Source organism: Capsicum annuum, unplaced genomic scaffold (genome assembly GCF_002878395.1).
Source record: "Capsicum annuum cultivar UCD-10X-F1 unplaced genomic scaffold, UCD10Xv1.1 ctg77854, whole genome shotgun sequence".
Classification (NCBI taxonomy): Eukaryota; Viridiplantae; Streptophyta; class Magnoliopsida; order Solanales; family Solanaceae; genus Capsicum; species Capsicum annuum.
In genome coordinates, this window is record NW_025888288.1 from 103209 (window position 1) to 119422 (window position 16214).

Genomic DNA, 16214 nt, shown 5'->3' on the forward strand with positions numbered 1-16214 from the left:
TTGATCACATCTACGAACGAGCTCATATGCATCTCTGAATAGTGTGGGCTAATAGTATCCACTCTGCAATACTTTCTGAGCAGTGTGGTCACCTACATGGTGACCACCAACAGGTGAAGCGTGACATGCTTCCAAAATATTTAGCATCTCCACATCTGGTACGCAGCGCCTAATAACACCATCTGCACATCTCCAAAAAAGATAGGGCTCATCCTAGAAATACTGGGTAACATCATGAAGGAACTTTTTCCTTTGGTGAAAGGAAATATTATCTGGAATCACCTCATTTACCACGTAGTTTACGAAATCGGCATACCACGGAATTTGCTCAAACTTAGCAGCTAGTATCTTCTCATCCGGAAAGGAATCATCAATATCTAACTTGTCCTTGATTGCTTGTTCACATTCAAGTCTGGATAAGTGATTAGCCACCTGATTTTTGCACCCCTTGCGATCCTTTACCTCAAAGTCGAATTCTTGAAGCAACAATACCCACCAAATCAATCTTAGCTTCGCATCTTTATTTGCCATTAAGTACCTCAGAGCTGCATAATCCGTGTGGACCATCACCTTAGTACCTAGCAAATACGCCTTGAATTTCTCGAAGGCGTAAACCATAGCCAGAAGTTCTAGTTCAGTGACAGTGTAGTTCTTTTGAGCCCTATTCAGGGCTTTACTGGCATAGTAGATTGGATGAAACAACTATCCTTTTTCTGTCCCAACACAGCTCCAAGCGCCACTCCACTAGCATCGCACATTAGTTCAAACAGCTTTGTCCAGTCGGGAGAAATAATAACTGGAGCCTCCACTAACTTCAGCTTAATGCATTCAAACACCTGCCTGCAGTCATCATCAAAAGAGAACTTGGCCTTTTTTTCAAGAAGTTTGCACAATGGGTTTGCAACCTTTCAGAAATCCTTTATAAATCTGCGATAGAATCCTGCATATCCAAGAAAGCTACGCGCCCCTTTTACAGAGATGGGGGAGGTAGTTTCTCGATAACCTCAAATTTGGCCTTATCCACCTCAATACCTTTCGCAAAAATTTTATGACCTAGAATAATGCCCTTTTCACCATGAAGTGGCATTTTTCCCAGTTAAGGACCAGGTTAAACTCTTCACACTGATGTAATGCTTGACTTAGATTCAGCAAGCATAAGTCAAAGGAATCTCCAACCACTGAAAAATCATCCATAAACACCTCCAAGGTGTCTTCAACCATATTAGAGAAAATCGACATCATGCACCTCTGGAATGTAGCCGGTGCATTACATAATCCAAAGGACATCCTTTTAAAAGCAAATGTGTCATATGGGCCTGTGAACGTCATTTTCTCCTGATCCTCAGGAGCAATGGAGATCTAATTATACCCGGAATACCCATCCAAGAAATAGTACCAGCCTCTTCCTACCAATCAATCAAGCATCTAATCCATGAATGGCATTGGAAAGTGATCTTTCAGTGTCCACAAATTTAGCTTTCGGTAGTCCATACACACCCTCCAACCTGTGACAGGCCTGAGTGGAATTAGCTCGTTCTTCTCGTTGGCCACTACCGTCATGCCCCCTTTCTTGGGCACACACGGTACAGGACTCACCCATTTACTGTCTGAGATTGGGTACACCACACCTGCATCTAGCCACTTGATGATTTCTTTCTTCACCACCTCTTGCATAGGTGGATTTAGGTGACGCTGATGCTCAATAGTGGGTACACAATCTTCCTCTAACTGAATCTTGTGCATAGATATGTCAGGAGGGATACCAATGACTTCAACAATAGTCCAACCAATAGCTCTCTTGTATCTCTTAAGAACAGAGATGAAAGCTTCCACCTGTTGTTCGCCAAGATCAGCAGCAATAATAACTGGCAGTGTATTTCCACTACCCAAGAACACATACCGCAGATGACTAGGTAGCTCCTTCAAGTCTAACATTGGTGGCTCTTCAATGGATGGCTTCGCCAGTGGTGAAGGCCGATTCTTAAGTCAAGATCCAGATTCTTGGGGGCATAAGAATACAACCCCATTCCTGTCAAACTACAGACAGTTTCTTTGTACTCATCAATATCCTCACGATCAAAGTTCAAGAGCACAGCAGCTAATGGCTCAACAGTAAGCTGCTCCTCCAAAGATAATTCCAGATCTTTCTCATAATAAATATCAACTATAGATAACACATTCATTTCTTTGGGCTGCTTCATTGATTTGCATACATCGAAACGCACCACTTCATCGTTCATTCAGAATAAAAACTCATTTGCTCGTAGATCAATAATCACACTTCTGGTTGCGAGGAAAGGTCAACCCAAGATTATGGGCACCTCGAAGTCCACCTCTCAATCCAAAATAACAAAATCTGCAGGAAAAATGAAGGTAACCACCTTCACTAATACATCATACAGAACCCCAACAGGCCGTTTTATCGACCTATCTGCCATTACAAGCCGCATGTTGGTTGGTGTAGGATCTTTTAACCCCAACTATTTATAAATGGCTAGCGGCATCAAATTAATACTAGCCTCAAGATCACATAAGGCCTTGGCAAAATCCAAAAACCCCACCGTACAAGGAATAGTGAAGGCTCCCGGATCTGCCTTCTTCTGAACTAATGACCTTATAGCAATCGCACTACAATGATGAAGATTATCAACTGGTTCATAACTTTCTGCTCTCTTTTTTGTCAAAAGGTCCTTCATGAATTTGGCATTTGCTCCAATGCCTCAACCAAAGGCACATTTATAGTCAGCTGCTTTAACATAGACATGAATCTACTAAACTTCGTGTCGTCAGTTTTCTTTTTCAGTCTTTGAGGGAAGGGAGGTGGTGATTTTGGAAAAGTTTTAACCACAACTTTCTTTTCCTTGTCCTTCTTTTGTTCAAATATAACAGTCTGCTGACAATCAGGTATAGTATTAAGAATAACCCTATCTGATCCTGCAGATTCCATAGAATTATCAATATCAGCTCCATCCGTATCTTCTGCTATCATATCAACTACCGGCTTACCCACAAATTAGCTCTCAAACACCTTACCACTTCTAGTGGTAATTGCCATGCACGATCCATCCTTCTTAGGATTTTGGACTATGTCACTAGGCAATGTACCAGCCTTCCTTTGATTAAGTGTCGCCGATAATTGGCCCATTTGCTGCTCCAATTGTTTGATCGACGTAGAATATGAGTCAACCAATTGGTTCATCGAAGATAAATCATTTTTTACCTCAAGTACTCCAGCGTTGGTTGCTTCTACTCCCTTCAATAGCTTGGCCATCATATCCTCCATGGAAATCATCCCAGAACTAGACGTAGCTACATCGCGACTTACAGGAGGAATATACAACCCACTCCTGTCATTTTCTCTTTTCTAATTTTCTTGGTCACAATCTTTATATCCAGTTCGATTATAATAGTTCCGACCTTGGTTTCCTTGGCCACTGCCTCAGAAACCCCCCTGATTGTTTAAGTAATTCGCTTCCTCTTCATAATTGAAGTCAACTCTTTCCTGTGATGCAACAGCTTTTACCTTCTCTGTCTTTCTTGATAATAAATGCTTAGTTAGAAGGTCCATCTGCGTTTTCATGTAAGCCATATCTTAGTCACGTTCCTCTTCCCTTCGCATCTGTTCTGCAGTCATACCAATAGATACAGTAGAGGTTGTTACCTCAGAATCCCTGCTATGACAACCTCTACTCTGCTTTGTCATATGATCTAGCATCTTAAATGCCTAAATAAAGGTGAGATCCATGAATGACCTACCCGCAACATTATCTACCACTGGCTTGGTCACCGAATTCAAGGCTCTATATAATATCTCCATCAAATGGACATTTGTCATCTGATGATTTAGGCACCGCATAAGATTCTTCTTGAACCTCTCCCAAGTCTCGTGGAGAGCCTCAGTTGGAAGCTGTCTAAAATTACTTATCTCATCTTTCAATTATGCTCTCTTGGACGGCGGAAAGAATCTTTCTAGGAAAGCGTCTTTCAGTTGCCTCCAATTAGTGATAGAGTCGAGAGTTAGCCCATTCAGCCATAGAGTTGCCTCTCAAGATAGAGACAATGGAAATAGCCACAGACGAATTGCATTCTGACCAACCCCCGAATTGTCAAACGACTTACTTGTTGAGATAAAATTAATCAGATGCATATACGAATCGTCGGCTGCAAGTCCACCAAATAACCCTTTGAGTTGCAGCAGCTAGATCATAGTGCTAGTAATATTGAACTTGGCTCCGGGTGCTAAAGTCAGAGGAATAATATCCCCTGTGGCACCAGCCCCATCCAGTTCATCATCGTCATCATCAAAAGCAAACTGCACAGCTCAGCGTTTGGGTCTCATTCTAGCATGGCAATCTCTGTTGACAGATGCAGCCAAATCATCTACACGCCTTGGATTTAATATCTCATTATCACCCAGATCTTCATCATCAGGATTTGGTGCCCGACCTAGGTTATCAGCGGTCTGCTGATTTACTTGTGCAGCTAACCTAGCCTGCTCCTGTTGAGCAGTTATTCTTTCAGGGTCTCGTTGCGCATCCATGCTGCCAATGAGATGTGGTTCAGGATTTATAGGTAATAATGGTTGACCCAATCTCCGTGTATTTGGCATGTACAAGAATCAACCTGTTCAAAACAAAAACAACAAACAAAAAGTAAAGTTTGAGAATCTTTGACCAAAGGGTCTATTAACTATCACAAACTTAGTTGACAACCGTATTCCCCGGCAACGGCGCCAAAATTTGATACGCCCAAATTACAACTCTCAATAGAAAGTGTAAGCGGTCGCTATCAAATATAGAATCCAACTCGGTTGGGTGTCGAATCCCGTAGGGAATACTGTGCTCACTAAGTGTCGTAATTGTTATTAGACTGTTGATCAGAGTTTCTTAACCGAAATGGGGGTTTGGTTTTTTTAATTTGTAAAATGATAAATTGTAACAAGATTAGTTCAACTAATGATTTTCTCCGTATTTCGTAACTTTATGAGATTAATCAAACCAGGGTTATGATCACCAAAATAACAGCATCATTTGGGTTGTGAATTATTTATGAGTTCCACTTAACAAATTCAATTGCAAGAAAGGTTGACTCCTACTCTATATCCATTAGTTTCTTAACCTAAATGGATAGGTTATCCTATAATTTTCTCAAACTCATAGGATGCCTTATTCTTTCAATCTAATTCTCATGTAAGCTAATCCTATTAGGGCATTAGCTATTACTCTAAAGGTTAAGGCCCTTAGAATTCATGTCAACACCTTCTTTTCCCCACAAACACTTTCCTCTCAGACAGGTGGTGTTCTAAGTCTTACTCCTCAAGTTTACAACCAAGAAAAGTCATGAAATTGAAGAAAGGTTTATGCAATGTTATTCAATTATGGAACTCAAATTGATTCCCAACCCATAGATGCATTTCACATTAAGGATCCCATAACCCTAGTTATGAGATTTAGCCACAACACTCCATAGAAGTTAAAGAATTCATTCTTGTATTATTCATAAATAAATGGAAAGTTTACTTACAAAGAACCCCAAGAATCAGTTCTTGAATCATCAATGATCAGTTGTTTGATACTAAAATTTCCCAAAGTACTTAGATACTAAAAGGTTCAATAAATGAAAAGAAAACTTGTAAAAGGTAAAAGATCCGCTCTTAACCCTAAAAGTTGGTATTTATATGTCCCAGCTAAAAATAGAATTTAAAATTTAAAAACAGAAAAACCGCGTCCCATTTGACGGTCCATATGACGGACCGTCAAAGATCTGACGGTCTACCATCTTTCCCGTAACTCGATTCATCCGAATGAAAGTTTCTGGATAACATCTAACGGTCCACCTGGCGGTCCATCGATGGACTGACGATCCACCATCTTTACCGTCGCGGAGTCCTTTTGGAAGGCAGCTTCTGGATAAGAACTGACGGTCAATCTGGTGATCCGTCCCAAGATTGACGGTCCACCACTTTGACCGTCACGTAGTTCCTCTGGAGAACAGGTTCTGGATAAGCGTTGATGGTCAATCTGGTGGTCCATCCCATGTCTGACAGTCCACCACCTTGATCGTCACCAAGTCCCTCTGAGAAGTAGTTTTTGGATAAGTGTTGACGATCCATCTGGTGGTCCGTCACATGTCTGACAGTCCGCCATATTGTCCGTCACTCGACTCCTCTGGAGGCCTTGTTCTGGTTTAACTTGACGGTATATATAGCGGTCTATCATAAACCTGACGGCCCATCATTTTGACCATTAATTCCCCTTTTCTGCTACTTTTTCCAATTTTCTTCTATGTTTATCTCTTTTCACTGAAACACTAAAAACCTTTATTAAATATCACTTTGGTTGCTTGAAAACATACAATTTTCCTAAGAAAATGATGCTAAATGTTCTGTAAAACACCGAAACATCAATAGCACACCGATTTAGCCCAAAAATGTTCCGTTTGTGTCGTCTCGCCAGTTTGTCCCCCCGAATGGCCACAAAAATTTAAATGGGCCACACTGGGACGTTCTCCAACCTCCCTGGCACGCCCCGATAGATTTTTGGCACAAAGCACGCCCGAACCCCGAGCCCACCCCTAAAACCGTGGGCTATAGCACATCGATTTAGCTCGAAAATTCTCTGTTCGCACTGTTTTTCCCATTTGTCCACCCAAATGGCCTCAAAAATTTAAACGGACCACACTGAGACGATCCCCAACCTTCCTAGCATGCCCCGATTGATTTTCAACCTACAACACGCTCGAACCCTGGGCCCACACGTCATTTCGCCCGTTTGTCCACCCAAATGGCCACGAATATTTAAACAGACCACACTGGGACGATCCCCAACCTCCTTGGTACACCCTGATCAATTCTCGAACCACAGCACGCCCGAATCCTGGTCCCACTTCTAAATCCGTGGGCTATAGCACACCGATTTAGCCCAAAAATGTCCCGTTCGTGTTGTCTCACCAATTTGTCCACCCGAATGGCCACAAAAATTTAAACGGACCACACTAGGACGATCCTCAATCTCCCTGGCATGCCCCGATCAATTTTTGGCCCACAGCACGCGGGACCCCCGGGTCACCCCTAAAACCGTAGGCTATAGCATACCGATTTGGCCCAAAAATGCCCCGTTCGTGCCGTTTCACCAGTTTGTCCATCCAAATGGCCACAAAAATTTAAACGGACCACACTAGGACGATCCCCAACCTCCCTGGCACGCCCCGATCAAATTTTAGCCCACAGCATGCCCAGACCCCGGGTCCACCCCTAAGATTGTGGGCTATAGCACATCGATTTGTCACAAAAATTCCCCGTTCGCTCTGTTTCACTCGTTTGTCCACCCAAATGGCCACAAAAATTTAAACGGACCATACTGGGATGATCTCCAATCCTCCTGGCATGCCCCGGTTGATTTTTAGCACACAGCACGCCTGGGCCCACCTCTAAAATCGTGGGATATAGCACACCGATTTGGCCCGAAAATGCCCCGTTCGCATTATTTCGCCCGTTTGTCCACCCAAATGACCATGAAAATTTAAACGGACCACACTGGACGATCCCCAACATCCTTAATATCCCTGGCACGCCCCGATCGATTTTCGGCCCATAGCACGCCCGGACCCTAGGCACACCCCTAAATCCGTAGGCTATAGCACACCGATTGGGCCCAAAAACACCCCGTTCGTGCCATTTCACCCATTTTTCCACCTAAATGGCCACGAAAATTTAAATGGACTACACTGAGATGATCCCCAACCTCCCTGGCACGCCCCGATCGATATTCAGCCCACAACACGCTCGGACCCCGGGCCCACCCCCAAAACCGTAGGCTATAGCACACTAATTTGACCCAAAAATGCTCCGTTCGCGTCGTTTTGCCCGTTTGTCCACCCAAATAGACACGAAAATTTAAACGGACCACACTGGGACGATCTCCAACCTCCCTGGCATGCCCCGGTTAATTTTTGGCCCACAGCACGCCTGAAACCCAAGCTCACCCCCAAAACCGTAGGCTATAGAACACCGATTTGGCTCGAAAACACTCCATTTGCACCGTTTCTCCTGTTTGTCCACCCAAATGGCCACAAAAATTTAAACGGACCACACTAGGACGATCCCCAACCTCCCCGGCACACACCGGTTGATTTTCGGCCCACAGCACGCCCGGACCCCGAGCCCACCCCCAAAACCGTGGGTTATAGCACACCGATTTGGCCCGAAAATGCTTCATTCGTGTTGTTAAACTCGTTTGTCAACCCAAATGGCCACAAAAATTTAAACTGACCACACTGGGACGATCCCCAACCTCCCTGGCATGCCCCGGTCGATTTTTGGCTCATAGCACATCTGGGCCCTAGGCCCACCCCCGAAACCGTGGGCTATAACACATCGATTTGGCCCGTAAATGCCCCGTTCGCACCGTTTCTCCCATTTGTCAGCGGCCTAGTGTGGGGTATTAGGGTTGGCGGGGCGGTTTGGGTAGTCAAATAGGCGAAATGACGCGAACGGTCTATTTTCGAGCTAAATAGGTTTGCTATAGCTTACGGTTGTCCCCGAGAACCGTGGTCTAACACCCACCGATTTTGGTCGAAAATGGCCCGTTCGCGCCATTTCGCCCGTTTGTCAACCCAAATGGCCCAACCGACCCTGCCGGCCACCCTGGGCCACTTCACAACCCGCCTCGAGGCCGACAATTGATTTTCGACCCAAACCACACTCGAGCCTCTACTCCACCCCGAGAACCGTGGGCTAACACCCATTAATTTAGTCTAAAAATGGCTCGTACGCGTCGTTAGCCCTTGGTGGAAGGGCATTGTCCGGGCATGATTTTGTGCGAAACTTCTCTGGCAGTCCCTCAACGCCCTATTAAGTGAATCTGGTTGCTTTGGCTGGGTCGGTGGGGTCATTTTCCAAGTCAAAAAGGCAAAACGATAGAAATTACAAGTTTTTTACGACTATCGATGGGTATTAGTCCATGGTTCGGGGGTGGGCTTGGGCTCCCGGTGTGATTTTGGGCGAAACTTCTCGGATAGTCCCCCGGTAGCGTATTGAGTGGATCTGGTTACTTTGGCGAGACCGGTGGAGTCATTTTCCAAGTCAACCGGGTGAAACGACAAGAACTGCGGCTTTTTTGCGACTTTCGGTAGGTGATTGCCACGGTTCGGGGGGTGGGCTCGGGCTTCGAGCGTGATTTTGGGCGAAAATTCTTGAACAGTCCCCTGACAACTTATTGAGTGGATCTAGTTGCTTCAGCGGGACCGGTGGAGCCATTTCGAAGAAACGACAGGAATTATGAATTTTTTGCGACTTTTTATAGGGGTGGTAGCCCACGATTCAGGAGGTGGGCCCGAGCTTCAGGCGTGATTTTGGGCGAAACTTCTCGGGCGTTCCTCCGACATCCCATTGAGTGGATTTGATTGGTTCAGCGGGGCCGGTGAAGCCATTTCTCAAATCAATCGAGCGAACGACAGATTTAACAACAATAGAAATATAAATCAAAGATATGTCTCCTGAATTTGTCAAATTGATTCAATTTTTTACCTATTCGTTTTTATCAAGAATTTAATTGCTGCACTTGTTCATCCATATGGAAACTTTTGAACCTCTCAATTATTTGCCTCTCTCTCATAATGATGGAGATAAACATATTGTTAGAGGATATACTACAACTGATCTTAGATCTTATGAAGCAAAACCATGCACCGTTCCATTTATTTCTCATGCTCAATTAATTATTTTCAGCTTCAACACTCCGATTTAGACATATAATTGCTTGCTTATAAAAGCAATTTCAACACAAGCGCATATTTTTTAACACTTCCGGCTCATCTGCCACTTGATATAACGAATAACTAATCTCGAAATTAATTTTAAAATGAGTTAATCCCATGTTTCATTGGAATAAAATCATGAAATAACTTATGCCAAAATTAGTTATACCGAAATTATTGTGTTATTTTTAACCCACGATAAGGATGGAATAACAATTCTAAAATAATTGATCCTGAAATAACTTGTTCCCCAATCAAACGACTTAATAGTCATCAACTATCCAAGAATTGTTAATCTAGCCGAAGAGTTGTTAATCTAACCAATCTCAACAACGTACCCGGTGAATTCCCCTAAATTGGGGTCCGGAGAAGGTAGAACGTACGCAAATCTTAGCTCTGCCTTTTGGAGGTAGAGGGCTATATTTCCCAAAGATCCTAAGCAAATCAAAGTACAGTAAAGAAATTAAATTCGACTAATTAGAACTATAAGGAACAATCACCATGGGATCTTAAACCCTGGACTGGCACAATGACGATTTATATTGATTGACCTAACCCATGTACAACAATATAATGTCACGCTCTTCAGCCAAAGGTGAAAAATATTAATCTAACTACTACTATTAAAACAGTTCTGAAGACAGAAATTTCACCAATCATCGAAAGAATCTTCGAATCCCAGTTTTTCTCCATGTATAACGTCCTCCGAATCGCGAGGGGTGCTTGCATCAGAACACCACAACAAATAGGCAAAACCAAATGGTTTGATGGGTACTACAGCCAAGCACTTTCGTACATTTTTCATGAAAAGAATGGCTACCTAGCTTGGTTTTCATCATCTTCAGCAATGTTGAACAGGAACTTTGGAAGGGATGTAATACGAGGAAGATGGAGGAGCAAGTCGCCAAAGGAGTCTCTCCTTGGAATACTTGGTGTCGGCTTACCACCAGCTAAATCGCTCGCGTTCTCTTGGTTATTTTCCTTGTTCTCACATGCAGAAGAGCTACAAGCATCGTTAGATTGAACAGGTTTTTGCAGATGATTTTCTCCAGTTAATTGAGACTCGTCTTGCAAGAGGCAGCATAGAGAGTTGACTTTCTTCATGAGAGATTTCTCATCTGAAGCAGTTGTACCTTGAGTGTCACTCAGCCATATCTGTGCAATGTCCTCCAGCATGCCCTTACATTCTAAGGCTTCATCAGACTGCAAATTTCCAGAATTAATTTGCTGCGAAATGCAGCTTTCAATGTGACTAACAAGGTCGGTCATAGACATTGATGGACGAAGTCCTGGCACCTTCAACTGCTCAAAGTTTCGCATCCCGGGGGCACCATACCCTATGCTGTTTGCAATCTCCCCAACAGCACGTGTATCCATCACTGAAGATCAGAAAACTGATAATCAGTGACAGCTTTGGCATAACAGCTATCGTAAAGTAATCTACTACTGAATGTTTTAAACTGTAAATACTAACCCGGAATCAAATAACTCGGTATTTGAACTGCAACAACTTCAACAAATATGGAAAGGGCATAACATGAAATGCAAGCTATCTAATTTAGTTTATTGCCTAAGCCTCTGTTTAGCAAAACATATGCAACTTTGGATAGGAAAGCACCAACATCAACAAATTAAGAAAAGGCACATCATGGATCGTCACTTATCTAATTTTATTTGATTGTCTAATACCCTCTGTTTACTGAAATAAATGTCACTTCTGATCAACCCTGACCTAGTAGACACTACAAATTGTAGGAATGAGAGAGAAGTTCCAAACATAATCATACAATTCATGAACTTAAAAGATCAAAATGGACACTCGCCAAAGATTTCAAAAACTAGTATTTAATCAGAAAGATAAATTTGTATCCATGTTTAAAGACAACGTACTATCTTGTCCACATCTCTCTTCAGGAGCAGAAATTAGACAAAGATATAGACAGAGGGAGGAAAAGAAGATGACACCTGTAGTCTATGAAGAAAAGCTACATAGAAATGGGGCTGAAGATGGAAATGGAATGATGGCATCAAAAATTGTTAGGGCGGAGTAAAAAAGTTTCAGGGCTGAAGATGAAAATGGAATGATGGCATCAAAAATAGTAATGGCGGAGTAAAAGAGTTATGAAAGCACAAGGAGACAACTAATTATCAAATATATGCATGTTGAATAGCCAGTATACCAGATTAAGCGGCAACGACACTTCAAGCTTGATTCTTACAAATGCAACACATTGCCACTAACATAAAACCTCTTTGTTAGCTTTAGAGTTCTTTTCCTGCACTTTTTCTCGACTGCGTACATTTTCACAGAATTATGCCTATCAACATTGTAGCTTAGAATAGACACAGGAAGAACTATTTACCTGAGCTTGGAGAAGGGGCATCCCTAGACAAATGTTCAGGGGCTGCACCAAGGAGATTGGGTTGTTCAAAAGACACTGAAGAAGACTGTGTCGTAACAGGTGATGCTGCATCTTGGATGCTTGATAGTGGGGAACCCTTACCAGAAGAAGCAACTGGATCTACGCCATGCTCGTTCACTTCATCAAGATTTTCAAACACAGTCGCTTTTGTATCAAAATATGGAGATTCCAAAGCTAATTCAGGCTGTTGGCTCAGAAAGTTGAGTCGCACATCACATTGGATCAACTTTTCATAATGCTTATTCAAGACACCTGGTGGACACTGTAGAAAGTGTTGCCTATACAGATCAAAAGAGATATTTATCACCAACGACATTGGAAGCTAAACTACTGAACCATGGAATACATAAAGTGATTCAATTATTCAATGTTTGGTGCATTTTTTAGGTGGGGATCACACTCCATTGCTGATCTGGTTCCTCCACATATTGGGCCTAACAGGGCAATATTCAATCCCATTTTGGATGGGTAACAGTTGTGATAACCCTACAGATTATGCAGAAATATTAGCCCTTCTCTCTCACTCCCCTTTCAATTAGATTCATTATTATTATTATTAGGGAAAAGGTATGACTATATCCTGAACTTTAATAAATGGTATAGATATACCCCTCGTTATACTTTTGGTACATATATGCCCTTGCCGTTAATGAAAAGGTACAAATATACCCTTATCACTAACGATAGGGGCATATGTGTACCCAAAGTATGATAAAGGGTATATACATACCATTTATCATTGCTCGAGGGCATATTTGTCCCTTTTTCATTTTAATTTTTTTATTTCAAATAATCAACCCAAACCTACTAATCGACCCAGTAAACCAACTACCCCACCCAATCTATTTTAAAATCCAAGAGACGCCTATCTAAGATACGCGTTTTTTCCACACCTATAACGATATCACTACTAAAATAATACAGATTTCTGACCACAAAAAACCGACCACATGTGGTCAGTTTTTTATTTTTATAAAAAAAAAAATCTTAAAAAAATGCGACCACAAGTGGTTGCATTTATATTCTAAAATTTCAAAATAATTATTTCAATAATTTTTATATTAATTATTATTTTTTTTACAAATAAAAAATAAAAATAAATTTTTACATGATGATGATATTATTAAGGCCAAATGCATGCGCAGGTGGCCCCTTTATTGCCAATTGATATATATAAAACATTCTAGTACGAGGATGTTTAAATAAATTCAGAACAAAATTTTAAAGAAAATCAACAATACATGGACCTATTTGTAAATTGCTTACTAATTCTAGTTATTTCTTTTCTTTTCACCTTCGGTTCTTCGCGTTTTTGTAGTTTTGCTAAGTAAGATCAGAGGCGGAGCCAGCCATGTTTAGGGGGTTCGGCCGAACCCCCTTCGACGGAAAAATATACTATTTATACATGATTAAAATTATATTTATGTGGTTATAGTAGGTGTTGAACCCCCTTCGACTAAGTTTTCTTTGAATATTGAACCCCTTTGGTTGAAAACCTAGCTCCACCTCTGAGTAAGATCACATTAGTGTCGTGGTTGATTAGGAAAAGTTACTTTTGTCATGTTTATGTAAAGCTGGCAAATGGACATGTCAAATTAATAAACGGGTCATAATTTAAATGATAAAACTTATTAGCCCTATAGTCCTCCTTTCCAACTTTTTTTTTCATTTAATTTAATTTTAAGATAAATATTTCAAGCATTTTGATCCAATTTAGCTATAAAGAATATTTAGTTAATTGTCTATTTTGTCACTTAAATCTGTTCTAGCAGATAGTTAATTGTCTTATATTTTAGATTATACTCCTACTAATTTTACTTATTATACAAATAATCATCAGTAATCGCTTTTAATAACCTAATTCTCCAATCTCACTTCCCATAATCAATATACTGTAGAAGGAAAGGACTCGTGTATATTTGTTCAGTCCCTGTCATCAGTCACCCGTATTAGGAGAATATTGTACAAATATGTTAATAAAATAACAATGTGAACGAAGTATTTAAAATCGATAGTAAAAATCTAATTTAATTTGCAAATAAAGAATAAACATTTTTCTTATTTATAAGTTAAGGAGTCATTTGATTCAAGTCATAGAGTGAGTTATCTCGACATAAATTTTCAAATTAAAGTTATCTCATATTTGATTGAAGGTATTGATTAAAATTGATATTATATTTATATTCAATTTTAATAACGATTATAATTTTAAAACTATTATTCAAAGGTATCTTAATTTTGAATCAAATGACCCCAAGAGTAAAAACTTTTTTAGATTGTTATACTCCATTTATATTAGTTATACCCCAAATTACTTGTTAGTTTATAAAATCAAATGGTCGGTTTATTAAAATTATTTTCTTTTTTTAATTAAAAATCGACCAAAAGTGGTCGTTTTTTTAATTTATTTATTTGTAAAAAAATAATAATTAATATAAAAATTATTGAAATAATTATTTTGAAATTTTAAAATATAAAGCAACCACTTGTGGTCGCATTTTTTTAAGAAAAAAATTTAAAAAAATAAAAAATCGACCACATGTGGTCGGTTTTTTGTGGTCAAAAATCTGTATTTTTTTAGTAGTGATATCGTTATAGGTGTGGAAAAAACACATACGTTAGATAGGCGTCTCTTGGGTTTTAAAATAGACTGGGTAGGGTAGTTGGTTTACTGGGTCGATTAGTAGGTTTGGGTTGATTATTTGGAATAAAAAAATTATAATGAAAAAGGGCCAAATCTACCCTCGAACAATGATAAATGGTACGTATATACCCTTTATCATACTTTGGGGATACATATGCCCCTACCGTTAGTGATAAGGGTATATTTGTACCTTTTCAATAACGGCAAGGGATATATGCACCGAAAGCATAACGAGGGGTATATTTGTACCATTTATTAAAGTTCAGGGGCAAATTTTGTACCTTTTCCCTTATTATTAAGATAATAGAGTATAATTGTCAAGAAAAATGATATTGGTCTAAATTACAATCTTACACTGTAATTCTAGGAAAGACCAGCAAATGTTGTCTCATTTATGAGTAAATACAAGTATGACTTGTATAGTTAAATGCATTATTCTCGGAAACTAAATTATTTCAACAGTGAAAGTTTCCTACGACTAAGCAAGCCTTGCAGCCTTGCAGGAACAATAAATTTAAATAACAAAATCAACAAGCTATGGAAGAGAGTAGGTGCGGCAGATTGATAATTAGACTAACTATTGATATTGAAATGATGGAAGACGTGATAAAGTATTTGTACGTGTAGGCAATGTGGCTATTCATCGAGGACATAACAATTATCCTATGACTATCTCCAAAATATACACTTGTCACATTATAGACAAAAAATGAGGACATCTGTCAAAATCAATACAAGTTTATAATGATTAATCCACAAGCTAACCATTTTTGACATTTGTCCAATGACTACTTTCTTTTGTAACTAGTTAATTTTGTAATAAAACTTCATTTGTTCAATCCTGGTTGTTGAAATAGTTTTTTAGGGTCGCATTGTGATTTTTTCTTCAAACATTAGTGGAGACAAAAACACTTGGTGATTTCTTCCCATCTATCTAAACCTACGTTGACGGGAGGTAGCATTGTTAATCAACATGCGTGCAAGCTAGCCCAGACACCACGGTTATTAAAAAAATGCATTGCACCACTCAATCCATACTTACATTTACCCATTAACTTCCTCATTTCACTATTAGAATTTTATTGTTCCTACTCCATATGATCAAGAGAGTTGTTTAATCCTTGGGGAACTTTTTTTTTTCCTTGGATAAGAATAATCTAGAAGGTCCAATCCCAAATCCGAAAAAATATTGTCACATGGAGATGGTCTAACATGATGAAAATAATCTTAAAGGTGGTCAAGCACACATGTATCCAACATGCGAATGAAATAACATTAAGGGACTAATTACGTATCCCTACAGTCAAGATAAGACAACATTAATGGACATTTCTTAACAGGAAATGAAGATCATTTACCTATGCAAGCTAGCCTGTCCATCAGTGAAATCT

At 40.1% G+C, this 16214-nt stretch overlaps 1 protein-coding gene across 1 annotated transcript; it reads right to left on the reverse strand.

The window, feature by feature from the left end:
• Window positions 1–10278: 10278 nt before the first annotated feature.
• LOC107854234 lies at window positions 10279–16214 on the reverse strand (the record flags this gene model as incomplete). Its single annotated transcript, XM_047405350.1, is given in 3 exon segments — window positions 10279–11135; window positions 12120–12457; window positions 16182–16214. Coding segments are annotated over 3 exon segments (934 nt in total), but the record flags the coding sequence as incomplete, so codon positions are not given.